The 27,403-nt window shown below is 54.3% G+C and overlaps 10 protein-coding genes across 10 annotated transcripts; 5 read left to right on the plus strand and 5 right to left on the minus strand.

The window, feature by feature from the left end:
* Positions 1 to 1,890: 1,890 nt before the first annotated feature.
* DSM5745_07888 (uncharacterized protein) lies at positions 1,891 to 3,774 on the plus strand (the record flags this gene model as incomplete). The annotated part of the gene is made up of 3 exons (XM_026749904.1): positions 1,891 to 2,845; positions 2,897 to 2,904; positions 3,346 to 3,774. 3 exons carry the CDS (start codon positions 1,891 to 1,893, stop codon positions 3,772 to 3,774), a joined length of 1,392 nt encoding a protein of 463 aa, XP_026601936.1.
* Positions 3,775 to 4,577: 803 nt separating this feature from the next.
* On the plus strand, positions 4,578 to 5,652 carry DSM5745_07889 (uncharacterized protein; the record flags this gene model as incomplete). The annotated part of the gene is made up of 2 exons (XM_026749905.1): positions 4,578 to 5,047; positions 5,139 to 5,652. The coding sequence occupies 2 exons, from the start codon at positions 4,578 to 4,580 to the stop codon at positions 5,650 to 5,652; spliced, it is 984 nt and encodes a 327-aa protein (XP_026601937.1).
* A 268-nt stretch (positions 5,653 to 5,920) lies between these two features.
* On the minus strand, positions 5,921 to 7,889 carry DSM5745_07890 (fungal specific transcription factor domain-containing protein; the record flags this gene model as incomplete). Its single annotated transcript, XM_026749906.1, has 4 exons — positions 5,921 to 6,620; positions 6,665 to 6,954; positions 7,005 to 7,666; positions 7,868 to 7,889. The coding sequence occupies 4 exons, from the start codon at positions 7,887 to 7,889 to the stop codon at positions 5,921 to 5,923; spliced, it is 1,674 nt and encodes a 557-aa protein (XP_026601938.1).
* Positions 7,890 to 8,325: 436 nt separating this feature from the next.
* DSM5745_07891 (uncharacterized protein) lies at positions 8,326 to 10,313 on the minus strand (the record flags this gene model as incomplete). The annotated part of the gene is made up of 3 exons (XM_026749907.1): positions 8,326 to 9,829; positions 9,884 to 10,079; positions 10,127 to 10,313. 3 exons carry the CDS (start codon positions 10,311 to 10,313, stop codon positions 8,326 to 8,328), a joined length of 1,887 nt encoding a protein of 628 aa, XP_026601939.1.
* A 657-nt stretch (positions 10,314 to 10,970) lies between these two features.
* DSM5745_07892 (cupin domain-containing protein) lies at positions 10,971 to 11,474 on the minus strand (the record flags this gene model as incomplete). Its single annotated transcript, XM_026749908.1, has 2 exons — positions 10,971 to 11,337; positions 11,404 to 11,474. 2 exons carry the CDS (start codon positions 11,472 to 11,474, stop codon positions 10,971 to 10,973), a joined length of 438 nt encoding a protein of 145 aa, XP_026601940.1.
* Positions 11,475 to 12,854: 1,380 nt separating this feature from the next.
* Positions 12,855 to 13,790, plus strand: DSM5745_07893 (uncharacterized protein; the record flags this gene model as incomplete). Its single annotated transcript, XM_026749909.1, has 2 exons — positions 12,855 to 13,013; positions 13,086 to 13,790. The coding sequence occupies 2 exons, from the start codon at positions 12,855 to 12,857 to the stop codon at positions 13,788 to 13,790; spliced, it is 864 nt and encodes a 287-aa protein (XP_026601941.1).
* A 1,942-nt stretch (positions 13,791 to 15,732) lies between these two features.
* On the plus strand, positions 15,733 to 16,578 carry DSM5745_07894 (uncharacterized protein; the record flags this gene model as incomplete). The annotated part of the gene is made up of 2 exons (XM_026749910.1): positions 15,733 to 16,049; positions 16,095 to 16,578. The coding sequence occupies 2 exons, from the start codon at positions 15,733 to 15,735 to the stop codon at positions 16,576 to 16,578; spliced, it is 801 nt and encodes a 266-aa protein (XP_026601942.1).
* A 2,247-nt stretch (positions 16,579 to 18,825) lies between these two features.
* Positions 18,826 to 19,879, minus strand: DSM5745_07895 (uncharacterized protein; the record flags this gene model as incomplete). The annotated part of the gene is made up of 2 exons (XM_026749911.1): positions 18,826 to 18,986; positions 19,033 to 19,879. 2 exons carry the CDS (start codon positions 19,877 to 19,879, stop codon positions 18,826 to 18,828), a joined length of 1,008 nt encoding a protein of 335 aa, XP_026601943.1.
* Positions 19,880 to 22,222: 2,343 nt separating this feature from the next.
* DSM5745_07896 (class I SAM-dependent methyltransferase) lies at positions 22,223 to 23,713 on the minus strand (the record flags this gene model as incomplete). The annotated part of the gene is made up of 10 exons (XM_026749912.1): positions 22,223 to 22,274; positions 22,321 to 22,403; positions 22,449 to 22,782; positions 22,831 to 23,040; positions 23,089 to 23,129; positions 23,181 to 23,247; positions 23,292 to 23,333; positions 23,383 to 23,469; positions 23,532 to 23,575; positions 23,645 to 23,713. 10 exons carry the CDS (start codon positions 23,711 to 23,713, stop codon positions 22,223 to 22,225), a joined length of 1,029 nt encoding a protein of 342 aa, XP_026601944.1.
* A 542-nt stretch (positions 23,714 to 24,255) lies between these two features.
* Positions 24,256 to 26,417, plus strand: DSM5745_07897 (cytochrome P450; the record flags this gene model as incomplete). The annotated part of the gene is made up of 9 exons (XM_026749913.1): positions 24,256 to 24,463; positions 24,554 to 24,582; positions 24,641 to 24,850; positions 24,912 to 25,005; positions 25,083 to 25,282; positions 25,364 to 25,807; positions 25,895 to 26,055; positions 26,119 to 26,193; positions 26,330 to 26,417. 9 exons carry the CDS (start codon positions 24,256 to 24,258, stop codon positions 26,415 to 26,417), a joined length of 1,509 nt encoding a protein of 502 aa, XP_026601945.1.
* Positions 26,418 to 27,403: the final 986 nt, after the last annotated feature.

Raw genomic sequence — 27,403 nt, forward strand, 5'->3', positions numbered from 1 at the left:
AAGGGTGTCGCACTGTTGAGTCGTTTATGTAGATTGAACTTGTTTGCTGTGGTAGAATATCAAGCAGGAGGAGCCCTCCTGAGACCGGGGTGGTTGATCAGCTTTATGCTGCCCTGCTTACCCTCCAAGAGTTCGAGCTTCCAGACCCTGCCCATCATCCGTACTGGGAATCGAATAGGTTCCGTTGTTGTTCACAGCCCCATCCACGACCAGGAACAAAGAAGTGAAGTCCAGCGCGTTCACGCTCCAAGAGTTCGAGCTTCCAGACCCTGAATTGCATCATCCGTCCTGGAAACTGAATAGAATCGATAGCCATTCATGGCGCCACCCACTTCCAGTGTGTCCAGTAGAGCAACTCTAAACCCCAGAATGTAACGTACCGTGGAGTGTCTCTTTGTTTGATCCCCCACGTGTCCCATCCCGAGCTGCTGTCCCTGAATCATGCCAATTGTCATCGTTCATGTCATCTGCCACAACAATCCATCCACCATCATTCATCGTCCACTTCGCGAGACCATCTTAGCCCCATCAATCACAATATTCTGGGATTGAATACTCTCAAGGGAGACGTTAGTCCATGGTCCATCAGCTCGGCGTTCTTTGTTCGGTTGTCCCAGTGCCTCGGCGCTCTGTGCCTAAAGGGTGTGTCGGCGTAGTGTATCCACCGATCGGGTTCTTCCACACTCGCGGGAATCTTGTGTTTGCTGTGCGTTGCTTCGCCTGTCGCGATCTGCAAATGCGAATATCGGTCTCGCAGGGAGACAGCGGCAATGTGCGACCGAGCCGAGATACCGCAAGGGGTTGAGCCCCGGCAGCTCCAGTAAGAGAACAACAACATCTTGCATGACAGCTCCGCAGGATGATCGACGGCGCATGTGTTTCTCGACGGCTTTTTTTCTTGCCGTCTCTTTGTCTTCTGCCTCTTCGGCTGTAGAGCGGTTCCTCGCGGGCTGCCATTGGCGGACCCTTACACTATTTTTTTTTCTGTGGCATCAGGTGCTTCCCTTTGTGCAAAACGCTGTCGCCCATGCGCTCTGCGTTCTTGGAACCAGTGAACGCCTCAATATTCGGCCATTTCAAGGAAAACTGGCGCCATCCTCTGGGCGACTGCGACCAGCGGCTTCACGCGCAGAATTCATGCTCGCCCAAGGCGGGTTTCGATGGCTGACCTGGGCTTGGAAGTGCGTATTTGTCGCCAAATAGTCATTTGTTCAATAGACCTTTTAATGGATTTAGGTAGCAGATGCCGAGCGTAGCATACAATGTTTGGTGAGCGGGGTCCTTTGTTTAGGAAGAACATCCCCAAACCGCCAGCCTCACGAACAACCTTTGCTGGCCAATAACATCCAGGGCGAATCGCGAACTAATCTCGGCGGGCTGAGAATACTGAAGCGCATTAAAGTTGAGTCGATCGATCCCTGCGGCTAATGGCAGACGTCGGTTGGAGGTTTCCAAAATTATATCGCGGCGCTTAGGTACGGCCCTGCGAGAGCAAGAACATCCAATCGATATAGAAACAGTGCGGAAAGCATTGCTGTCCCAACAATTGGCTAGGTTGGCGTGCTTCTCACAGGCCATTCTTTGTTGCGTGGAAGCGTTCAGCCTTTCGATAGAGAGGGCGTGTGGAGGCTTCATTAGGGTTCCGTAAGGCGGCCGATGGCCACACGATTCCCACGATATATATTTGTCTAGCCTCCGGACCATGCGGTGTTTGAGCCAAGCACAGCGTTCACAGATTCATAGGATATCGAGGAAGAAAGCTGAAAATGTACCTCGACGAGCGCAGCGCTTCCAAGCTGGTTGCTGGGGATATAAACCCGGTCCCAGGCCCATCATAGCCATCCCATCATCCTCGTTCCTCTGAAACAGACCCAAGCACTCAAGACCACAATGGCAAGCGTAAACCTCAAGACCCACCTAACCCACAACGACTACACCGTCGCCGTGATCTGCCCGCTGGAACTCGACCTAACCGCCGTCCGCTACATGCTCGACGAAGAGCACCCGCAGCTCCCCGTCCCCGCGCAAAGCCGCGACCGAACCGCCTATATCCTCGGCAGACTGGGCCCCCACAACCTCGTCATCACGACACTACCCACCGGGCCCGCCGAAATCAACACAGCCGCCGCCGCGGCGGTGAACATCACGCGGGCCTTCCCCGCGGTCGAGCTGCGGCTGCTCGTCGGCATTGCGGGCGGGGTGCCCAGTAAGCAACACGACATCCGCCTCGGCGACGTGGTCGTCAGTGCACCGGCCGGAACATCAGGCGGCGTGGTCTGCTATGATCTGGGTCAGGAGACGACAGACGGGTTCGAGATGAAGGGCCATCTTGCGCCTGTGCCCGTGCCCTGGACGTCCATGATGCCGGTCATGCAGTCGACGCACCGGAAGCATAGCAACCGCGTTGCGGAGTACATCTCGCTCATGCTACACAGGCATCCCGAGTTGAGTCGCGTGTACCGCCAGCCACCGGGCGCGACGGACGTCCTCTTCGCGTCTGAGTACCATCATGTCGGCGAGGGTGCGCCGTGCACTGGATGCAACAAGCGACATATCGTCTCGCGGGCGCACCGGGCACCGAAGTCGCAGATCTTCTACGGGATTGTTGCGTCGGGGAATCGGGTCATTCGGAACGGCGTCGTACGGGACAGTATTGCGCGCGACGCAGGTGGCGCCCTATGCATTGACATGCAGGCTGCTGTGGTGATGAAGGCGTTCGAGTGCGTGGTTATCCGCGGGATTGCGAACTACTGCGACTCGCATGCGAGTGACGAGTGGAATGCGTATGCTGCTGCGGCGGCCGCGGCGGTTGCGAAGGAGATGCTTACTTACTTTGGCCCGATTGGTATGGGACCCGTGTGTTGATAAGAGCGGACCGGTGCTAATGATGCTATAGAGCCTAGGGTACCTATCTCGAGTGTGAGGGGGCAGGGTCACGGTGGCAATTGTCAGTCTGCGCAGGGGTTAATTCAACAACAACCTGATCATGGTGGGAAGAAGCCCAGTCCTCGGGGTCTCTTCCGGAGGAGCAGGCGTGATGGGCCTACGAGTGGTTCCTGTGGCAGCCAATGATGCGGTCCATCAACTCTGGGGTGAGGAGAGATATGCGGGTTCGTTGTTCTGGCTGATGTTCCTTAGTTGATGAGGATTTTATAATTTAGCATTTTTCGCAATTTTTCGCAGCAGCAGTTTCATCTAATATATCTTTAGCCGGACCTTGCAGTACCTCCATCAACGGCTTCCCTACAGAATCTTACTGCGCTTTATAGTCCTCCAACGGGTGTTTTCCTACCAACACAGCCAATTTAAAAGCGCAATGAAGTCGATATCACTAATAGATGCAAGGTCAAGTTTCACACGCAAGAGTTGGTGCGAACTACGTCAAGGGAGGCTGCGTACGCTGAAAGCAGCAGGACCATGATCGATACCAGAATATTCATGAACCCGATTTGTGGCCAAATCGTTGCGTCCCAGGGCGACAGTGCATCTGAAGGCCTGATAGCACTGCCTAAGCCACAAGCCGGTGCACATTCCGAGTACCAGCTCTTGACAGCACTTCGGCTACCTGTACCCGAATCCAGCTTTCTTGGAGCTATGAAATTGATGGACATTTTGCATGATACCTGCGAAATGATAACTGGTCTCACGCTGAGGTTGCCACCTTTCTTCCAGCAATTGCACCGCCAGGTTCCTCTCATCACCCAGCTCTTCCCACATGGCGCATCAACGCGTGATCCCAGGCCAGAGGGGACACGCAAGCTGTGCTTGGCTTGAAGCTCTCACAAACCCTTGCTGTATATCCGTGAATGTAGTTGCCTGGACGAGCTATACTTGGATCTATCAACCGGGATATGCATGCTTGGCTTCCAACTACTCCATACAAGATAAGACAAGGTAAGCTGCAAGCTGCCAAGGAAGACTAAAGTAGGGAAGGACTACATAAAGGTGAACCCTAAATGAGCCCGTGATAGTCCCTGCAAGTGCGCTAGGAATAGACGGATGTTAGGTAGAAGATGACGAACCCTCGACTCCCGACCAACCTTAAACCACAGTCCAGCGCGAATCGAGCCTAAAGCCAAGAACCCTGAATCCAAACCCGATCTCATCGTCGCACAAGTGACGTGTACCCCAGTCTGCACCAATGAAACCCGCCGAATCCGCATTGGCATTGTCGGTGAAACGACGCGGGGGGCTCTTGGCCCTGATGATCAGCCACTAGCAACGACTCCGAGTCTCCCACTGCATACGCTGACGAGGCGCAGCACTTGCTGGCCGGAGTACGGGACCAGTTCGCTTTGGAGGCGGGCAATCAGCGAGGAGGGGAATTTCTGCTGCCTAACAATTGCAGCAATTACAGTTGGGATTGGGATTCGGACTGGTCGGAGCATTGCAGTCTGACGAGGACAGTCCACTGTCAATGAATGAATGCAGGGACGTACCATTATCAGAGTACAATAGGGTATGGGGTAGGATATAAGTAAGACGCCATCTCATGCACCCTGACAAACTCACCACCATTTCACCATCCCCACATTCTTCCCATCAGAACTCACCCGCCTACTCCATACAGCGACAGCATGCCAACCGCCTCCTCAACCCTCGGCTGGACCCTCGCAAACTGGGGCACCGCGCCCACAACCTGGGTGTCGGCAGACTGCACCCCAGCGCCCCAAATCTACTACGCCGAGCCCGACGATGCCGACATCCCTGAGCTCTTCGCCTCGTGCCCCAGCACGGCATACGACAGCTGCCTTCCGCGTCCCTCAAACACCGACCTCCTGGACGACTACCTCTCCAACCAGCGGAACGTGCCCTACTGGTCCCCCGGCGCGAACTGCCCGTCTGGCTGGAAGAGCGTTGGATCTGCGGCAAGGACAGGGAGTGCGGAGGACGTGACGTCGTCGGGTATATTCACGATTGGAGCTCTGGCTACGGGCAGGTGGGAGCTCGACGATATCCTCGACGACGACTATATCCAGCTCGGGCTGCACGATGCGTTCGGGGCGCTGCTAGATCCCAGCGAGACGGCTGTTGCGTGTTGTCCGAGGTGTGCCTACCCACCCCCCTTTCTCCCTCATCAACCCTTACCTTGCCCCTTCCACCCAGTCTCCATGCCTACTAACCATTGTTCCGTGTAGCTCCATGACCCCCGCCCGCAACGGCCTCTGCTACAGCACACTCCCGACCCCATCAAGCTCAATAACAGCCGCCTGCATCGCGGACTACAGCAACGCCAACGGGAACCTGGAGTTCACGAGCACGAGCTGGGTGATTGATGGGACGACGCGGAGCGGCACCATCGCGGTCCCGACGGTCACGGTTCCGCGGACGCCGGAGAGCACGCGGACGAGGAGCATTGATGCCGATGATAGGGATGAGCTTGTTGTTGCGAGCTTGCAGGTTCCTGTTTATGTGGTGCGGCGAGAGGGGGATCGCCAGGGGGGAGCGGGCAATTCGTCGTCGGGTGGGAGTGATGGTAGTGGGTCGAGTAATGGGTCTGATGCTGCGAGTGAGACGGATACGAATACGAATGCCGCGGGGGCGCTGCGGCTCGGGCGTACGAGTACGAAGGCTTGGGGGTCTGTGGGTGGGATGGTGGGGGTTCTGGCTGCGTCGTTTCTGGTCGGGTTTGCGCTTGTTGTGCCGTGGTAGACGGGGCAGAACTGAGATGGGATTGTTGCGGGGTATGAGTTGTGCTGTGGTTTCAGTTACTCGTTGAAAAGGGCCATGGGTATGGTAGATTGATGAGCAATCCGAAGAGTTATTTCTTGTGTTGTGAGGCTTTACCTGCCAAGTTCAGGAGCCAGGGTCACTGTCATTTATTCATTACCATTATCATTATATTATATTTACCTATCGGCCAGAGCAGAGATCCAATCAACATTAACGTTCTTTTCCAGTCCATGCACAAATACGACCCCTATACAACAGTCATATACGGCACATTGACATTCGCGCCACCCATATTCATATCAAACAAGCCGCAGAAATCGAAGGTCGAGTCAAGTAGTTGCAGATCCGGGAACCCGGTCTGGTCGAGATAATTCGAGATATCGAGCATTTCGGCCTCGTTTGGGAGGTCTCCTTTGGCTTGAAGCGGTGGAATTGACGTTGGTGGAGACTGCAACATTGTCCCATTGCCGAGAATCGCGGTGGGCGTAGTTGTAGGAACCGGTGATGGCAGTTGCTGCTGTTGCTTCGGCACATTCTTCAACCCCAGAATCTCTCTCGCGACGATCCCGACCTCCCGATACGTCCGCTGCCCCATAGTCCAGTACTCACCCAGGACCTTCAGCGCGCCCATGCTCAGCCGAATTCGCTCGCGGGCGAGCTTCAGCTGCTGCCCTTGATAGTGAAAGCGGCAGGCGGCGAGGTGGGCGATGACCAGGTTAGAGATCATGCAGATGATGAAGGGCGTATGTGTTGCGATGTTCGTAGGGAGTGTCAAGAGGTCGTCGAAGCCATCAATCGCGCGGAGCACCTTTGCAGTGTGGAGCTGGCATTCTGGAGTGTTGCATCCGCGGAGACTCTCCGGGGGTGGAGCGGGCGAGCAGTGCGCTATCGACTCGATTTCGCTATAGCATAGGGTAGAGAGTTGGCGGTGGAGTTCGACGACGTATCTGCGACATTAGCACAGTTTTGAGTGATTTATATAGAGACGTACGTGGAGATAATCATGTTTGCCTTGAAGAGGAGCTCGTCGACGGTGCCGTCTTCTCGAACAAGGTCTTTCTTTGACGGAGGGAGTAACGACCTCCAGGCCGTCACCGTGGCGTCGGCGTTGGAGCAGATGGTAGGGGCGTTGGCAATGGTCATGCCCTTCCGGGTGCAGAGTGCGAGGTCAAGACCGCGCGTGAGGCCGACCATTTCTGCAAAGGATGAGAATATCCGCTCGTTGTCGTCGAGGAATTCACGCATGTCGTAGTCTTGTAGTGTTCGAGGCCGGGGAATCTTCTATTGAATGTTAGCATACCTGATCCCCATTCAGGGTTGGAGAAATATACCCCCGACTCATACTCCGCCTCATCACAAGGCAGGTCGCAACTCATCTCGATTCCACTTGTTCGAAACGGGAATGTGCTCGTACTGCCCGCGATATGTGCGTCTGTCATGTAGACCTGCCACCAGGTCCGTCGCCAGCACTCTTCAACGAGGGGGTCGTTGTTTCCATTCGCGTATGCATAATACTGTCGATGCATTCCCAGCTCCAAGGCCACCGCGATCGTTTTGTCGAGCAAAGACAGTGCCTTGTCGGGTTCATTGGCCCAGTAGACGGCAATCGACAGCAGCAAGACGGCTTGGACGTCGAAGCCGGTTATCGGTGTGCTTGTCCCAATAGAAGCAACCGCTTGCTCGGCTTCCACTTTCAGGACTGGGGATACTGTCGACTTTGCGTACACCGAACCAATGAATTGGAGGACCGGGATGAGAGCGTGGAGGTCCTGCCCGTTGCTGGCGAGCCGCTGCTTCAGCGCCCATTGCGGCAGAACGCACGGATGCGCGGCGTGGAAGAAGGAATAATACTGCGGGAGAAACTGGTCATTCGGCGAGTTGCTTTGAGAGTCGCTTGAGCTGCTGCGCTCGTCGTCTGAGACTGAAGCGGGGCCGAATCCGGTGGTCGTTGGGAATGGTTGCTGTGGCGGGACATGGTGTTGAAGCGAGGAGTCTGAATAAAATGGTGTTGATGTTGAAGTTGTACTGGAGGACTGTTGGGCTTGACCCTTCGTCCTCCTCCCGCCCCTCCTCGACCTTAAGTAGACACACTGCAGCCCTTCATCCCGACAGCGACCGCATACCGGGGTTGTCGCATCACAGCGGAGGTGTTTGGAGCGGCAGGGTACACAGGCTAATGATACCCGTCGCGTACCTGGAGTTTGTCTTTCCGTCATTGTTGGTCGCTTTGTCGATTCTTCAGACAATGGTGCTGGTGAGGCTGAACGATGAGCAAAAGCAAAGCGGGGAACGCAGGCCTCAGCTGACTCGGCCCGAAAGTCTTGAAGCAATCAATTCCTGCAATCAATGTGTCAGCCCTGACTCAGCGGCCTGTCTTTTCCGCGGAGCGCCGAATGGTGTGATCAGTGAGCCGTGGCTCACTGCATTAATCTCACTCGGCCGACAACAAGCAACAGGAGGCTTAGGGTCCAGCAATGTTGCGCAAGAAATAGTTGATTGTTGGGCAAATGACTATGGTACTCTCGATGCCATTCATGGATGAGATTCTCTGAGACGCTCGGAATCTTGATGTCGAGTATTCGAGTGTCTGGAATGGTGATACACAGCTATCCGACCCAAAATATATATTTTCTCCAATCGACCACGAACGTCCTACAAATGGAAATATTCGAACAGTCCCCGATCAAGCGCATCTGTCGCCTTCTGATCCCACGACGCCGAAACGAAGTTCTTCAACTCTTTCTCACACTCCATCTCCAGATCCCCGCCATGGGTATACGTGATGTTTCGCGACGTTTGCCCATCTCCCCACCAGAAGTCCACGCCTGGGAGCGTCCAGACCACCGAGTCGCCGTTGTCAATGCCAGAGACCTGGACAGACAGCTCAGAATTCCGATTCACAAGGGCCGATACTTCGATAGTCAACTCTTTGCCATTGCATAAACTGCCTAGCTCGAGTTCGCCCAGGAGGATATATTGCCGAGTCGGATCATAGACATACGCATCGCCCAGCTCGAACTTGGCGTGATAGTCCACATCGGGGATATGTATCAAGGAGACTTTGATCGAGGGCGTACCCTTACTTTGTGCATCTTTGTCCCCGCACAAGGCGTCCGTCGTAAACGTCTGCTTCCCTAATTCCGGGACTCTGTGACCTGCAGGTATGATCTCAACAACGTCCCCATCCGCAGTCGAAACCCCAACCCCCCGACGAACCGCCGAGCACCAGCCACCAACCACCCCGTAATCCTCCTCAAGGAATTTCGTTTGCAGCGTCGCGCCCCAAATCGGTGCCTCGCTGAGGTTCGCCGCGTTCGCGATCCGGAGGTTCTCGTCCTCGAACCACGACGCGACACGATTCTGCACCCTGGGGAATAATCGGAAAGACGGCATGAAGACGAGGTCTGTGACCGCTTCCACTGGAATCTTCGCTTTCGCGAGGGCGTTGTGGATTGCCTCGATACTGGCGTGCTGGATAGCGCACGACGGACAGGCCGGTGCCAGTTTGACGCTGGCCGACTGCTCCTGCGAGAGACCAGGTCGCTCGAAGACGAATCCCTCGATAAGACGGTCTAGTATCGAGCTGTCTTGCGAGTTATATGGCGGCGCTTCCCTTTCCAGGACCCTTCCCTCGGAAATATTCTCCACTCTATGCATCGCCAATATCTCATAGACACCGTCGTCAATTTCGACAATCGTCACCGCAAGACTACCGAGATCCCCCGCGAGATCATGAATAAGAACACGGCGAACACCGTCTTGATCAGAGAGACAATCCAGCCCCAACGCTATTCCAATCGCCACCGACTCGCGGAGGATCCGGATCATCGGCAAATTCGCGATATCGCCCGCCACGAGGATGTCTTTACGGACGCTGTCCGTCGTGATATGGGACTTAGGGTTGTCGTCGTAGCCGTCTGGGAACGGGAGCGTGACTACTGCACCGGAAACCTTGACATCGGGTCCGAGATATGACTGTGCAATTGAGCGTAGCTTTAAAAAGAGTGCAGCGTAGATCTTGGGTGTAGTGAAGGTGCTTGTGCTATTCTCGTTGAGGACTTGGAGAGCGAACTGCCCTTCGTGCATCGTGTAGCTGAGAGAATCACCAAATCGTTTGAGTGGGAAGTCACCCGAGCCCCCGTTGGCTAAGTAGTGCCTAGAGGCAGACGTCAGTTTTGTCTCTGCGAATGAAGCAAAACGGAGCTCGTACATCATGTCCAGTGTAGCCTTGAAAAGATTCGGGCCGCCGAGATCCCTCGCTGCAACTCCAGCAACCAGGCTTCCATTCAACGCGGCCACATATGACGGTATGGATTGTTTTCCGTCCAAACCGGCGATAATATAAACGCGGTTATTCTCCATAATGCCCACGCGGGACTCGGATGGTCCGAGGTGGATTGCTATCACTAGACGCGATATGAGAAATGTGGACGAAAGTATGTGCATGCCTTACACTTCTCCGGACGAGTGTCTTCTTGTTCTCGTCTGTGTGGCAGAGAATGCCCCTTCATCCTCAGCGCCAGGAGGAGAACGAGGAAAATGCATAGCGATGCCAGGGTAAGCTTGGTGCGGCCGCTAAGTCTTGTCCGTCTGGATCGGTGTTTCATCACAACTCGAGGAGATAAGGGTGCCTTCGTCATTGTGAGAAGAATAGATATAGAAAATGGATTCTGAGAGAATTATGCGCCAATAAGATAGCATAAGTCATCCGACCCTACCTAGGTATACTTATAGAGCAGGCGTGGTAGATGTGGCATTCCCGAGACAAGAACAAATATCTGCCAGGGCATCCAGGACACATCTCCTCACCTGCAGCCCGATCCACGATTTCCACGAGAAGCTTCTGGATTCCAGCTTTGGGATAGTGAGAAAGGCGTGTTGACAGACTGGCCTGAAGGAGTGAGTCAAGTCGATCTTGGCTGGGGCAGTTTAGACAGCATCACTCAGGCTCCGTCTAGCGCGGGGACTTTTAGTGAGGATGGCAATAGCCTATCCAGCCCTACCTCCATACCCGACCCGATGGTTACGTCAACCACTGAGAATGATTACCACCAGTATATTGAGTGGACTTGGATGTCCCTTCAGAAGTCTAAATGTTCTAGGTACTGAGGGTTACTGAGTGGGTTAAGGAAATCATCTGAGCCCGGGGCTGAGATCAATCTCATGTCGTTGCAATTTCGGCTGAATGTGTAGACAAATACGGTATTCCACATCTACGCGTTGCGACGTCCAATTTGCGAGAAAAGAAGAAAAGAAAAGAAAAAGCCCTTACCCTTCCATCCCCCCTAGAGGCCGCCCTACTTCGACGTCCTCTCCGCATCCAACACAAAGATATTCTGATATCCATCCTTCACAACCTCATCATCCACAACCAACACCGCAATAAACTCCGCCCTGCCATCCGTATTATTCTCGCTGCGCACATGGTGGCACCCAGGACTCTCATAGAAGACCTCACCCTTACTGGTAAGAATCGGCTCATCCTCATTCATCTGGTTGAGGACCGTGCCCTCGGTGACAACGGCCACGATCGCGGCGCCCCCGTGCGTGTGGGGGGGACTAGCGGAGTTGGGGTCCATGAGGATCTTGCCGACGATGATTTGTTTCCCGGGGAGGTTGGACGGGTGGTGGGTTTTTAGGATTGTGAAGGTTTCGCGGGGGCGGCTGGAGAATATATACAGTTTTAGCATATGTACCATAGTAGATGTAGCAGGATATTCAGAGACGCACCCTTCAACTTGGTAGGTGTCGCCCGATTTGACGACTTTGATGTCCGAGGCGGGGATCTTTTCGAGGGACATCGTTGAGTTTGACTATCAGATGAGAACTGTTTAACTTGGAAGTTATGGTAGTTTAGTCAAGAGAGGCAGGATATAATGAGGATCAACGTACCATGCCCCTTCTTATACCCCTCGTCCTCTCTGACTGCCGTGTATAAACAGCATCAAACGGCTATTGTGGAGTTTTCGGCTATCAGAGTCAATACCCGGGGTGTATGCACGGCCCAATCGGCGCAGTACCAGAATCAAGAAGACCTAAGCTCAACCGGGGTCTGAGAGCTTTTGTACCATAGCCTCGGGCTGGCCTTCGGCGAATAGGAGCCATCAAATATACTTCGTCATCGCGATGGCTTGCATGGCTCAGGATTCCAGATGTGGGCGGAACGTGGACTAAAACCTTAGTTGAATCCCGGCGCGGAACGGTCTCAGTCAAGCCTAAGGTGAGGGATAGATGAATCCGAAGGTCCATGGGTTTTAAGACGAGCGATTGATCAGGATTTTTGTTATTTTGGAGTTCTGTCTTGTGTTCTTATTGGGATGACTTGCAGCTAGTAGTATTGTAAAGATTAGGAGCTCACATTGATAGCGTCTGGAAGACGGGATATCAGCTGGTGGTTGATTGGCAGCATAATGGGGAAGGTCGAGAGTGATGGGATACCATAGTAGCTTGCCATTCTGACTACGCATATGAAGATGCTGTTGTCCCGGCGGCGTTGTAAATGCATATTTTTTGATGCCAGAGTAGGGGCCGCTCTCACCTTGACCTAGCCCTGGAGGTCCTCCATCATGAGCCCACCGTCCCAAGGCCCGCGCTGTAGTCAGTCACCCGGATTCTGTATCTTTGGCTTCAGGTCACTTCCGCAAGGAACCTATTAAAGAAGGCAGTTTCTGCCTGATGATCGTTCACGAGCGAAACCTCCTGAACGGACGGCAAGAATTGCTCGCGTATCCCTGCCATGACGCGGCGAAGGGGTCTGTCACAGGCCGGTGGCAAAGTAGGGCTCTGGAAAGTGAATGAGATCTGAAGCCCCGCAGCAGTGAATAGCTTCATCTTCTGATACTCCTGGACTCCTCGGATCCAACTATATAACATCATCCTATTCAACTTCGACCCATCTTCATCTTCTGTTCTACATCCCCCTTCTTTTCTCCAACCATCTCATCCTGCAAACTCTTCAGGAACCTTCATAATCCCATTGCAACCCTCTCGCACGCCAGACGACAAGCCCTGAGTTAAACTTATTCTTCTCCGTCACAAGATTACCCCAAAACCAAACTAACGCGCTCATCAACAAAACAACCACCATCATCACGAACCCTGTCGAATCTATGAGATTCAAGAGAAAGAGCATTGATCTCCGCCGTAAAGTCCTGAAGAAAGAAGCGGCCAAACACGGAGCCATGCCGAAAAACGTCTCCTTCTCTCCCCGCGTGGAGTACGAGGGTGAAGCGGATGCTAAAGCTAAAGCTGAACCAAAGCGCCCTCGCCCTCAACCTCGAAAGCCCAGTGCATTCTCCGTCTACGCGTCCGTGCTCAAGCAGATTCCAGATGAGAATCCTGTACGTCCATCCCCATCCCCACAGCTCCCCATCTCCCATCAGCCATAGAATCAACTAACAAGCCCCATCTAGAAAAAAATCCTCGACACCACCCTCCTCTCCAACATAATGACCTTCACCTCCTTCGCCGGCGCCCACAACCTCCCCGAACTCAACGGCAAGCCCGCCCTAATTTTCCGGGTCATGTACACCGACTGCACACACGGCTGGGTGCACTGTCCATCTCTGATCCCCGGCGAGCCCCTCGACATCGACGACGCATTCGACTGCTACATCAAGCTGCGCGAGGCGAAGGACATCATCAAGCCGATGTGGTGGGACCACCTGAAACGCACGTTCGGGATCACGCTTGCAAATGCGTTGATCCTTCAGTGTTTGCTGGGCGTGAAGACGGCCGATCAGGAGGGGAGGATTGCGGCTGTGTCTGCTACCACTGCATCTGCTGACACCGAGGCTGGAACAGAGCATACGAACGAGAACGAGAACGCGGGCGAGCACGAGGAAGCGCCCTCCATCCACCATCACGAAGCCCGCATGCTCGAAACGGGTTGGACCACGCCCTGCTTCATGATCCTTGCCTTTCTCTTTGGCCTGTACGTCGGGTTGTCGTATGGCTTTTCGTATGCTGGAGGTGCGGGATACAACCCGATCGAGTGCCTCGCGTTTGCTATGGTTTCGGCTCTTGTGCTTGGCTTGGCGATGGTTTTCCTTGCGAACCGGATCCTTCGTTTCATCGTTGGCTTTCGCTTTGGTGGTGGCCGGCTGATTGCTGTTTAGAACCTTAGGGTTGGCTTAAAGGTCTGGGTTGGTTGGCCGGGATCTCGATAGCTCTTCTTTTGGTCCTTTGCGTTTTCTCCTCACATGTAGGATCTTCTGATCGGATGTATCTCTGGCGTCTGTATTTTCCTCTCTAGTGTTGGATTAGGACTGAACTTGGCACTTGGACCGTTTGGGGGAAAGGTTGGTTCGCCACTTAGTATCCATAGCTGCAATTGGGTAGAAAGAGCCATGGTGAAATGAAGCTGGAGACATCAAAGTAAACCGTTTGCTTGAGGGCAATCGTTTTTTATCGTCAATTACCAATCAACCTGCTGTTTKGCCGAACGCACGCATAGCTGCATTTAAAAAGAGACCCAATGAGAATAGAACCATAGAAAGAATCCGTTTGCTTCACAGCAATCGCTGTTTATCATTCATTATCAAAAGACCAGTCGTTTAAACCAAATGCACGTATAGCTGCATTTAGAAAATGAAAGTAAACCCATGCTTAGAATGTGTTTGCTTGACGGCAATCGCCGTTCATCATTAATTATTAAAAAGCCTGTTGTTCAAACCAAATGAACGCATAGCTCCATTAAGAAAGAGACACGATGAAAGTAAATCCATAAAAATGCGTTTGCTTGCGGACAATCGCGTTATATTATTAATTATGAAGTAACCTGTTATTTTAACCAAACGCATGCATACCACCAAGTTCTCTTTGTCTTCACAGAACGGGCTTTGGCATGTTCATGAAGAACATGGCTGTGCTGAAAGAGAGAGGTGTGATATCATGAGACAAGAGGTCATCAAACAGTGTTTACCATGACCAGATGGCCCTGTTCCTTGCCCCGTTTGCTAAGCCATCAAGCTATGTGTGTCTTCTTTCTTTGTGGCGGCGTTCCCTGACGAATTCATTCTTTGTAGGACTGCGGACTAGCAATCAGTTTATTGATAGTGAACTTGTGGCTTCATGACCCAAGTTAAGCTCGACAGGACCTACGCGGCTGTTAAAGGGATGGGCATTACTCCGTATGCCCCCGGCGATGGCAGCTGGTATGACAATGACGTGGCAGGGCAACAGCAGCCAATGACCACCAGAAAGACCCTACCAACGCCAACCAGTAAGGCTGCAGGACACCTTAATACACAATGTGTATACTCTGCACCCAAGAGTCCCTGTGCAACGATTATTCCGGGGCCCAAGATACTCCATGCTGTCTCACGATGAGACTACCGTAGGCTGGGGCTGAATGTCAGCACCCCATCCATCATATACCTACGTAGCACCTGCAACCCAAGGAATCTGGCAAAAGCTTCGAGAGCACTTTGGTCATCCTCGCATCTCTCCCGTTGAGCGAAACATGGGCATATCCCGAGCCTTACACGCCCACTCGGCCAGACAGTCTATTATCGGTGGTGACGATGCCAACCCAGCATTATTGTACTACGTTGTTTCGAGCGCCGGTCTCGCACTGGCAACAAGCGGGGTTGTGCTCCGATTGTATGCTCGGCTGAAAGTCACTCGGAATCCTTGGTGGGATGATGGTACGAGTCTCCAGGGCTTTCACGCACGGGTTGCTTCTACCAGCCCAGCTGACCCAGGACTGACGTTTCCAAACCTAGCTACCGTGGTGATTGCTTTGGTTAGTCGATTCGTCCAGTGGACGGACCACTTGCTCATCAGCTACCGTTATACATATACAGCTTCTACAGGCTGCCTATAAGGGTCTCACGTTTCGAAGTTGTTTCCCAACCCAGTGGACGTATTGTGCTGTCTAGTGACTGACGGAGCGGGCGTTCTTTGCAGTGGGAACCCTCGCCCTGGGAAGACACGTGGCAGACGTTAGTCGTGACGATCTATACGAGTTTAACAGAGTAGATATTTCCTGCCTTCTTTGACGTGGGCGGTTCATGCATTGAGCTAACAACAGATACTTAGCTTGGGCATATCGGCGCAATGGTCGGAGCAGCAACCATCTGCTTCACCAAACTGACGCTCCTCCTCCTTTATCTGCGACTATTTTCACAGAACACCGCCGTCAACTGGGGAATACATATAGGGATCCTGTTCTGCGCACTCTATTATCCATTGACCCTTTTTCTCTGGGCATTCATTAACCCAGCCGCGTACGCCTTCCTCGTTCGTTTCGGGGTCGTGGTGGGCGCCGTCACGGACGTCTATCTTCTGAATCTGCCACTCTTCGCCGTTGCCAGACTGCACCTGGGCCGCGCAAAGAAATGGCGCGTCGCTGCCGTGTTCTTGACGGGTCTCTTGTAAGTAAACCACGTTCCTAGAGCGGGGCTGGGGCTTACCGACAGCGCGGGAATGCTTAGAGCCGTCGCCATGAGTATCTTGGCCTGCACGTACAACTTCCAGGGGAATCCGGCGGGTGGCGCGACGCAAATCAGTCTGCCCATCTACATTGTCGGGTGGGTGTTTGCTTTCTACAACTCTACTCCTATCACCACCCATTCCATGGCCACTATTCCTACTAACGGCCCTGACAGCACCGTGGAGTTAGACATTGGGATTACCTGCAGCTGTCTCCCCGTGATGCCCGCCCTTTTTCGAGATCCGCAAGCGAGCCGTCCCCCTCCGACAAGGGTCCGTTCTGTGTGGCGGCCGTTGAGGCCGTCGTGGCTGGGTCCAAGGCTCTTCGTGATAGGCGGCCTCACGCCGTATCGGTACTCCAGGAAGCCGGCGAGCTTGGAAGATGTCAGTAATATCGAGTTGGTACGCGGAGTGGCTACGCCTGCTGCGGATGTGGAGCTTAGCAGGGCGACGCTTGTCTCTGCCTGTTGAACAGCTCAGCAGTGACGAGTACTCCGATTGTCAGCGTCAGCTAGTCGCCCAGGCGGGTCTAGGAAGCACCTTCCGACGCATGCTGTCCATGTGTTTTGATGCCAGGGCTACCAAGCGAACAACCTTGATGACGTCTAGGCTATATGGTACTACATTGCAGTCCTAGAACCTTCGGTCGAACCTTGGAAAAAGACAGGTTAGAGGTACATATGGAGATTTTCACTGTTACATTGAGATACATCCACCAGTCCAAAATGACACTATCTAGTTCCCTTGTGTAGTCTACACTTCACCGCCAGTGCCTTAAGCATGCTCAAAGTGGATAGGGAACCCACTGCCTATCACATCAGGTACGAGATTCCAAGTGTGTCTGGCAGAAGGGGGAGCGCAGATGCTTACAGTGCAGTGGATGTCCTCATGGCATTGATATCTGCGGGTTTACGGAGCGCGTCAACAGGACTATTCTTATACTTAAGTGTATGAAGCATTTCCTGAGTGCGTATGATTCAAGCAGCCAAGTATAGTGGACAGTCCCTCAATGCGAGAACGGCACCTCCCCCGCCATCCCCATGCGAATCCCCTCCCTCGTCGCCTCATCCAAATCCTCAACCGGCAGCCCCAAGACCCGATTATCAAGACCCCGTCTCCCCTCATAGTCCCCATCCCCACTCCCAAAAAAACATCCGACCATACAGCATCTTCGTAAACCCCTTCCAATCCCGGAGTTAGCACATCACTCGTTGGTATTTCGGAGATAGGTCATTCTGCTCGGGTTTAGGTCATGGTAGCTGGAGTTTTGGGCAATGCCCACCTGCACCATCGGTGAGCCTTCTGGATCGGATTAGAATGAACGACATCTGTGAGGGGCGCCGGAGCTAAGCCACCTAAGCTCCTGTGCTTCGCTTGTTGGTCGGATTGGGACTAGGAGGCGTTGAAACGGGATGCATGGAAGACTCTTTTGTAACCCTACTCGAGGTTAAGGGGTCCAAGATGGAACAGACGCCGATGCAGAACAGCAAAATCCATGGATAGCTGATAACGTCACTCTCAAGAGCTCTCAAGCCTTGCCCGCAGGCCACCAAATACATGCGGACAATGAATTCCTGTCAGGGGAGAGAGATGGTTCCCTCACACGTTCGGATATATCTGCCTACTTCCAATTGTCTCTTCCTTACCAAAATGGCTTATGGTATCATCATACTTGCGTTACAGTCGTCGAATCGGTACAAATACTCCGATGCCCTAGGTACCAGTCTTGTTAAATGCCGTAGATCACCCGATTCGAGATCGGACCATATCGACCATGGTAGTCACAATCTTCCAAGGCCAGTCAAGGGATTTCTCTTAATAGGCGGGGAAGAGCGAGGAAACCACCTACCTTCCATTTCGCAAAAGGCACGGCGTTTCAATGCTGCGCACCTGATCCCAGAGCTAGGCGTTCTTCTCGACCTCGACTTCGCGCGAGTCCCCAACCGATTGGTTCCAGGCACGGCACTCTCCTCCAGACATGCCCTGCCGGGTTTCGCCGATCACAGGAATGCCTCATTACCAGCATAGCCATGGCCACCAGTTCTGGAGGTTCAATGCTGATTGCATGTTAGTCATATCGAGGCTCAGCTGAGCTGGATGTGGGTGGCAAGCAAGCCCGGCGTACAGTGAGGCGATGGTCGCCTCATCGCTTGGCACCTTTGTATAGGGAGCCGCCGCGTCGCAGAAGGGCAGATTGATCGGCGGTTTCCAGGATATGATTGGAGGTTCATGACCAAGGGGACCGGGGTGATCCCTGCTCGGCTGGAACGTGGCGGCTTCCCGTATAGCTATGGTAGGCAAGACCAGGTCCAGCGAACTACATGAGGCAGGTTGAAGTAATACCTGGGGCTATGGGCACGACGAGAAAGGCGCGATTGGAAGGGAGGTTGGAAGAAGATGGTCGTATGGGACTCATGGAATGATGGATATGATTAGGATGACATTCTGGTACCATAATTCCGAACGTATATTTCTTCCCTGAACCCCGGCCCCATCGCCATCACAGTGCTCACCTGCAGCTAGTCCGCATCCTCAAGCATCCTCACAGCATATTCAGATCAGCATAGAGAAATAAGAAAGCTCACAATTTGCGAAGGAGTGAAGATGCAATAATGCAAGGAATAAGCACAAGATACAAAGCCAAACCAAGCAGATTCGTCAAATCATGTATCATGTTTCCAGGAGATGGAGGCTCCCCAAGCCATCCCCATTTGCCACTCAAACACTCAGCCCCAGGACGGAACCGACCAGGTCATCGTACTCGTTTAAGGCGTAGCTGCGCTGGACAGACTGGACCAGCTCCTTGAACTGTCCGACCTCGGGTAGCCGTCTGGCATCGATGTTGACCCGATGCAGGCCCGCGCGCCTAACTTCATCCGCTGTACTCTTTAGTGTTAGGAATAAATGCAAGGACAAGGGGCATACCAGAAAAACGGTCCTTCAGGCCGTGGAGAATGACCGCGTCATCCCTCTGACGTGGCTGCAGGGCAAGTAGCATGATCGCACCAGGCACCACCCATTGCCCGCCGAAGCACTGCCTCGCAATATCCACCGCGACCTGGACATCTGCGTCCGTAGTAGGAAGACGGACATTTTGCTCAAACTGCTCTCGGAAAACAAGGACTCGTTTCGGCCACCATTGCCACTGCGTTTCGTCGCCGAGGGCGGGCTGGAGGTCGAACAAACCCAGCTCGATCATTCTCTGGACGGATGTACAGACGCAGCGGTTCTGGATGGCTAGTCTGCCTTGCGTTAGGTACTCGCCGAAGTAGTACTCGCTCTCGCGGAACTCGACGAATTTCTGCAGGCGGCGGTCTGCTCCTGCGAAGGCGCGCATGATCTCCATGTCTTGGATGAAGGTTCCGGCTGGGAAGAGGGTCGTATCGAGAATTATGAGCTGGATATCTTGCAAGTCATCGCCGTCTTTGCGGTGCCGGTATAAAGCGTATTGGAGGGCGAAGAGGAGCGAGCTTGTCCAGCTCATTAGGTTACACCCATTTTCGTGGCCTCGCTGCCAGAGCAGATGGTTTAGGAGGAGGGTTGCTGCTTTGGGAGCTGGCAGGTCGAAAATATCTTTTGCGTTTCCTTCGATTATGGGTGGGACGACGGTCGAGGAGGTGGTTGTTCCTGCGGACTGGGGCGCAACGAGACGGTAGAGGTATCGTGGTGTAAAGTTGTTGTTGAAGAGCGGCGTAAAAGGGCTGTGGATTGGGCCGGGATTGAAGATAAGGGATGGCTGTTCTTCATGATGGTCAACGTATTTGCCAGGCATCGTGGTGAGAGACGTATGTAGAAAGCAGAGACTGATGGGGTGTGTAAGGGAATGGACATCCGGAGGACAGATCGTATGGAGTCTGGATGGATAAGGCGATTTGGAGACGAGGCCACCGTGAGTCTTATATCCTCCCTTCAAACTCTAGCTGATCATCTCCCAAAGTTGAGCCTCGAATAGGTTGTTGCACGTCCGCCCGGGCACTGTCCAGGAGGCTCAACATAGCGCTGTGGCCCTGTCGTTCTCTACCCACCGTAGTCAGCGGCTGGACCAACAGCCCTGAGCGCTGCGCAGAAGGATGAGAATCCCCAAGACAACTGGGATGGCCGCAGAACGTCATCCCACCCTCGTATTCGGTCTCTTTAACCCTCCTCTCTGGTTCAACCTGCGGTTTTCTTGCTTCTGTCTTCCCGCGCCGCTTCCTTCTCTACGCTTTCACCTAATCCTTCTCATTCTCTCCCATTCGATCAATGAATGCTCCATCGCGACAGTCTCTCCGACTATGCTATGCAAACCAGTGGATAATGGGGCTATTTTTGGCAGGACGCTGTTGCTAGCTCGAGGGCAAAACCCGGGTGAAGCCCAGCCCTCCACTGGGAAGGAACCGCTCGCTCAGCCTCGCCGACGATTGTTTCCCATTGGTTCTTGATCCCCTTCGTTGCCCTAATATTGCGCAACAAGGCTGGAAAGACTGTCCTGAGGCATCACCATGCCCTCTTCTACGTCCCCGACTGGATCCACGTGCCTTGCACGCGCGATACCTGCTCGTGAAGCCCTACCTGACAGGTCCTACCCCACGACTCGTGATGGGAGTCCACCAAGATGACGTCCAAGTTTGCACAGATATGAGAACTGGCCTGCATCTAGCAGGGGCCATCAACGAACCAACAACCATGCTGCTCCTTGTTCACTGACGATTCCCCTCTCTATCAGGCCTTGTCATGTCCAGCCACTCCGTTAATACCCCGGTGATGGAGGAGCCTCAGCCAACCAGTATCCCGATTCAGACGACCACGAAGCAAATCACTAACCTAGGCCGAGCCATGGCGGGGCAGGATTCCATGGACTATAACACGGGCTTACTGATCTTCTTTGTCTCATCCTTGATTTCGAACCTAAAGGAAAGCCTCGCACCGCCCTAGGGCTTTCGTGATATGCACTGCTCTCATGATGCCTCCTGTACGAGTCTCTTCACCCAGGTTGTTCACGCCGCAAGCTACACGTCCGGCGGGCGGCACAGTCTGAGCCTCCGCGGTGTTACCCCATAACACTCGGGCATATCTGCATGGGATTACCTGGCTGGGCACCCCATCGGTCGAAAGGGCAACCAACGCGGGTAGCGGCCGCGTTTTCCAGGCAGCCTTCACAATGTCTTTCCCTCACTACCCTGAATAGCATACCTATGGTGCCTCGTATCTTTGAACCAACCGGTTTGCGTTACAGAGTTCCCTGGGGCAGATATCCCATGAAAGCCCTTGGGTCACCCTGTGGTAACCCTGGTCTTCTTAACTTTGACTCACGATATGTGGCACTTACTGTGAGCTCCTTCGGTACAGCTGCGCCTCTAGACTTCTCATGGTTGGCAGCGCCATAACGACAAACTGAACCACCTATCAATCACCTCCTGCGCCAGACGGCTGCCTAGGACTGCACAGCTGCCGCGTATGGCCCAACTACGCCGGGATGACCGGCACAGCGGCTCGCGTGGACTTTCCCAGCTACCGTAATCCACGGAATCAGCATTTCCTTCCGCGCCATGGTCATGGGATTCAGTATCATGGTAAGCTGAGTCAACTTATATTCTTCACAGTCAGCATTATGCGGAGTCGAGGAGTTGCGCCCAAGAATATGACCCTCATGGTTCAGCTTAAGTGCAACAACAGCCCACGGCCATGAAGCTTCCGCTGAAGGCGAGACTCGATTCCTCGGCCAGAGTCACACTAGACAGTCATCAGTTACGGCAGTACGCCTTGCTCAGCCGTGGCGGTTAGCAGAGTAGGTGTTCAATATCAAACAACAAGATGGTGTATCGCACGTCCATGGTTCTCACAAGGCTGCAACGTTCTCGAAAGTCCCAATCGTGCCTACGCTTCGCGAGCCAATGAATCAATGCTCAGCCTTGCTTTCCCATGTGATCGACCGGGCACAGCCACATGGCCTATAGTAACATTCATTAAGACTAGGGGTACATTGGACGTGGCGCAGGCAGCCAAGCACCAGTTCGTGTCATTCATAAGAAGCCGATCGCCCAGTCCCAACTCGAGAACTCGAAAAGCACCGTCGCTCTCATGACAATCTCTCTGCGATGCTTCCAACAATCTCGCCACAACCTTGACTTTCGCCTCACTGATTTGTGTGCGTTTCCTTCGGTGCTTTTCTTCCGTAGACGACGGTACTATGGAGGTTAGCACCAGCCGGCAAATGGACAACGCTGAACAGACCATTCATGATACGGGTGGATTCTCGGACTCCGAAGTCCTTTTCGCATTCGCGAGAGATATACTTCGACTTCCTCGCGCGACCACTGGATGCCTTTAGCGCAGCACTCCATTTGCGGAGGAAAAATTACCTTGAGAATTGCCGTTAACAAGTACATGCACCAGCCTTCGATTCCTTCTTCCCACAGGAGCCGGTTGTAGAGGCCGAGTTGCTTCATGCGAGGATCGCTGGCCCAACCGCCAATGGGGAGTTTGAACCGCCGCTCGACGACATCGACAAAGCCGGCCTTGGTCATCCTGTCCTTCGACTCATCCACGATTCGCAGCGACTTCCCAAACGCATCGCCCGCCTCCAGCGAAACCTTGCCCCATTCCTCGAAGACCGTTCCGGCCGTCGTCCCGTCGTCCGACTTCGGTACGACCGACTGCTCGACTTGCTCTATCCACCCGCCCGGTTTCAATGACCTTTGACCAGGTCAGCGCTTTCCATGCTGGAATGACTGCCCGACCCACCGTAGTGCCTGTTTATAGAAGACGTCCCAATTCGACACGCAGCCGTACAGCCCACGCACATGGACAAAGTCGAATGCGTCATCCCCGTACAACCACTCGTCGGTGCAGTCGTCGACTTCGAATTGCACATTTGGCGGAACCCAGGTAGGTTGGATTGGGGAGAGGTCGGTTCCGACGACGGTGGAGGATGGATGGAGGTCCGCGAATTCCCTGCGATTGTCAGTGGGAAGTTGATCTCAAAAGTGGTCCAAGGCAGACATCGCCCAAATCCCCGTCCCGGTCCCGACATCAAGGACTTTCTATGCCGTGTCAACAAGTCGGCCGCGCCACGCGATATCGAGGGCGCTCACCTGCACGTCGGTTGGAATAGGCGCTAGATAAAGATGGCCGCCCAGCACGAGGTTGTAAACATGGTGTCTTCGCCCATCAGCCGCTGCGACCGGCGGTAGGCCCATACTAACCCGAAATCCAGATGATCCTGGGCCTTCTCATCGTTCGGCCCCCTATTCTCGTCAGCTGCGTTCAAGCCGTCGCGACTCTGCGCATGCGCACCAATATGATCCAGCGCGGTAGGCATGATACCGTCGCCCGTTCTCGTAGCGATAATCCACAATGCTGCTGCGTAGCGAGGTCAATTCCCTGCGTAACCAAACAAACATCAGCGACCGGGCAACGGCAAAAGCAACGAGGGCGCGACGGACGAATTGTAATCATCGCTGAACACGGAATCGGTGTCTTCGGGATGCTATGGCCCAACGGTGAATCTAGTCAGCTCCACCGGACTAAAGGTTGTGGTGGGAGAAATCCAGCGAACGGGGAGATCGCCCCTAGGACTCGCGTAACGCACATTGGCATCCACCTCCAGCGGGAACTCATCCGCCATACTGTGAGCGCAGTAAGAGGCAGAGATCGAGAAGCGCGTGGCTAGGATGGAGCTTGGAGAGATATGGAGCTTTATCGGAGTCGCGGAGCGACGAATCGAAGTGGGAGGGTAGGCAGGATGATGAACGGCAAAAAGGACCGAGAGGAGAACGTCAACGATGAACTTTGCAGCAGCGGGGTCGGAAGAAAAACAAAGTGAGCTGGCAGTCTCAACCTATTGGTGCATGATCCTGGTGCTTCTCGGCTCGAGACCAGGCCCAATGGGCGGACATCCGTGGAATTATTCTGTAGCTGTTGCTGCATCGGGGAACAGCCCTCATGGCATCCATCATGGCTTGCAGATGCACAAGTTCATAACAGGTGCAGTATAGGCAGGAGAATCCATGGATGCATTACTCACTGCTGTTGTCCCTCCTTGACCAGGAGTGCAGGTGTTGGTCTTAAAGCGGCCATGCCTGTCTCAGGGCAGTGACACACCACTTCCACTTCCACTTCCACTTCCACTGCAACACCATCACACAAGACCACAGAAAATCCGTCGGAATGGATGCGTCCGCCTCAGTCCAGGCCCTGGCCGTGGCCCTGCTCTCCTACGCCCTGTACCACCTCGTCCACACCTTCCATTGGCACCCGCTCGCCCCCTTCCCCGGTCCCCGTCTTGCCGCCCTCACTCGCTTCTACAGAGCGTACTTTGACATCTCGTGGAAGCACTCCTTCGCCCATCATCTGATCGAACTTCATAACAAATACGGTATGCCCACTTCCACTGCAGGATCCTGTTTACAACGCCCCTGCTGCATTGCATGTGGCTTGACGCAGGCGCGCTAAGCATAACACGCAGGAGACGTCGTCCGCATCGGCCCAAACGAGGTCCGACATCCCTCTAAGACATCTACCTCCATACCCGTTGTACTGATACTCCTGCCAGCTCCACTTCCGCACCCCAGCCGCCTACCTCGAGATCTTCAGCCCGGCCAACCGCTGGGACAAGGAGGCGCGGCTGTACCACAGCTTCGGCGAGGACCGCTCGTCGTTCGGATACCTGACCTACGCCGAGGCCAAAGAGCGCAAGGATATCCTGTCCCGCCGGTTCTCGCGCAAGGCTGTGCAGGAGGCGCAGGGGGTTGTGCAGGGGATTGTAAGCCGCTACTATATTATTGACTGGACGGTGCTGACGATGTACCGTTCGACATGGACAGGTCATCGAGCTTTGCAGGACGCTTGCCGACAATGCCGCCGCTCCCGTTGATCTGTATTATGCGTTTCGGTGCATGTCCGTCGATGTCATTACGTGTGCGTGTGCCCCGTCTGCTTTGGCCGTACCAGCTAAGCCGTGTTCTTGATCTGATGGTGACTGATGCGCATGGTAGACCTCTGCTTCGCGAAATCCGTCGACGCCGTGCACGCGCCGAACTATGAATCCCCGCTCCTCGTCGCAATGGACGCCTCCATGACCGTCTTCCCGGTCTTCAAGCACTTCCACTTCATCAAGGAGATGATCATGAACTGTCCGCCACGCCTATCGAAGATGCTTTCTCCCGCGACGGCGGGTCTGGTAGACCTGCAAACGGTACGTCCGCAACACTCTATTCAAATAGGCCTCACACCCTAAGCTCGGCGAACGAGATAAGCTAATAGATTCCACGTTCAGCTCCTAAAAGCCCAGATCGCATCCCTCACATCCGACCCCAGCCAACTCGAAAAACTCCCCCACAGCACCACAATCTACCACGAGCTCCTCCGCCCCGAAGCATATCGCACGAACACCCAGCCATGCCCAGGAAGTCTCTACGAAGAAGCCCAGGCCCTTATGTTCGGCGGCGCCGATACAACAGGCATGACGCTCATGCACGGGTGCTTCTACATCCTGCAGGAAACGTCCAAGGACATCTACGGCAAGCTGAAGGCGGAATTGCGAAACGCCTGGCCGGATCTGGACGCCGCGGCGCCGAAGTGGGAGGATCTGGAGCGCTTGCCGTACCTGACGGGTGTGGTTAAGGAGAGTTTGCGCATGGCGCCTGGCGTCGCGAGTCCGTTGCCGCGTGTTGTGCCGAGCTCGGGGGCGGTTGTGGGGGGCGTGCGTGTTCCTGGTGGTGTATGTCCCGTCTCTCTCTCTCTCTCCTCCTCCCTCTCCTTCGTAGAAGTTCCTGCGTGCCTGAACTGACGATGGGATTGATTGTAGACGATCGTCGCCCACTCCAGCCACTTCATCCACATGGACCCCGCCATCTTCGAGGCTCCGCACGCCTTCAGACCCGAGCGCTGGATCGGCGAGAATGCCAAAGCGCTCGATAGATACCTCCTGGCGTTCTCGCGCGGGCCGAGGAGTTGTTTGGGGCTGCAGTGAGTACTTCCCGCCGTCCTCCATACCCTCACCCTGATCTTGAGTGCTGACAGTGTGTGTAGGTTGGCCTGGGCAGAGCTGTACCTCACGTACGCGCATATCTTCCGCAAGTTCGATGTTGAGATCGATGAGTCGAGGTATGGCCACTTTTTCCTTCTCTTTTCTTTTCCTTCCTTTCTTTTGCGTTGCGGGGGTCGATGGTGGGATTGGTTCGACGAGGCGATGCGATGCGATGCGATGCGATGCGATGCTAATTGCGTTTCGCGTACATAGTCCCAAGGAACTGAAGTGGAAGGATACCTTTCTGGCGAGTTATCTTGGTCCGCATCTTAAGGCCTGGATGAGGCCTGTTACCCGTTGAGCTCGTGGTGGTGGTGGTGGTGGTGGTCGTGCCGGATTGAGGTCGTGCTGAACCTTTCAGACATGGTTACTCCGTACATACGGGGTGCCTACCATGGATAGCTCGGAACTCCGTGGACGCACGCTCATATGCGGAATGGATATGGAAAACATGGCTGGGCGATTTGAGCTTCCTGAGTAGTTTCCTCCCGCATCTGATGGGTTCATCCGTGGATCGTTCGTGGGATGGATTTAGTCAGGCAGATAAGCTTAGGCGTGGTAACACTCAATGAGATGCCGGCGCATTTCGCGGCCGTTATGCATCAAATCAAGCCTGGCTAGATCGGAAGTACATAGACTACGGTACCCAATGTGCCAAGGTAGAGTGCGGATACGGACTACCTGGCAGCCTAGGCAGCCTAGGTATAGCCCTGCCGCTGACGGTAGGTACGGTAGGTAAACCGAGACGTGCCGTTCCATGCCGTTCCACGGCACCTGAAGAACTCACCTGGGCACGCCCGGACCCCTGCTTACCCGCGTACGCCTTGCACCAATTCCCACCTACATGGCTGTCGTTGTCAGACCGTCCGATCGGGCCTATGCCCGGGGGCTCAAGACAACCTTACCAGCCAACCCTCCTCCTTCAAGCGAGAGCGACTACGGTACACATCTGCCGGTGAGGCTGGGCACCGCCCCCGGCCCCCGGGCCGCTTTCCGTGGGTGCGCTTGACCGATACGGCAGGGCGCTGCGGGTCTTTGCCCTGTTTTGCCCGCGGCACTGGGCTGGGCTTGGAACGCGGGTTTCCCTTTGGTGCTGTGGCATCCAATGCATATCATTATGAGAGGGTGGGTATTGGGAGAGCCTAGCTTGGACGGTTGGGGTGTCTTGTGTCCTGGTATGCTTTGGTGCTCCCATACCGTATTTCAACTTATCTCGGACTGGGATGGGCTGGCGCTGGGGCTGGCGCTCTGCGGATGACCATGCCATGCCGTGCCGTGCCATACCTC

Source organism: Aspergillus mulundensis (assembly GCF_003369625.1).
Source record: "Aspergillus mulundensis strain DSM 5745 chromosome Unknown scaffold_8, whole genome shotgun sequence".
In the NCBI taxonomy this organism is placed as follows: Eukaryota; Fungi; Ascomycota; class Eurotiomycetes; order Eurotiales; family Aspergillaceae; genus Aspergillus; species Aspergillus mulundensis.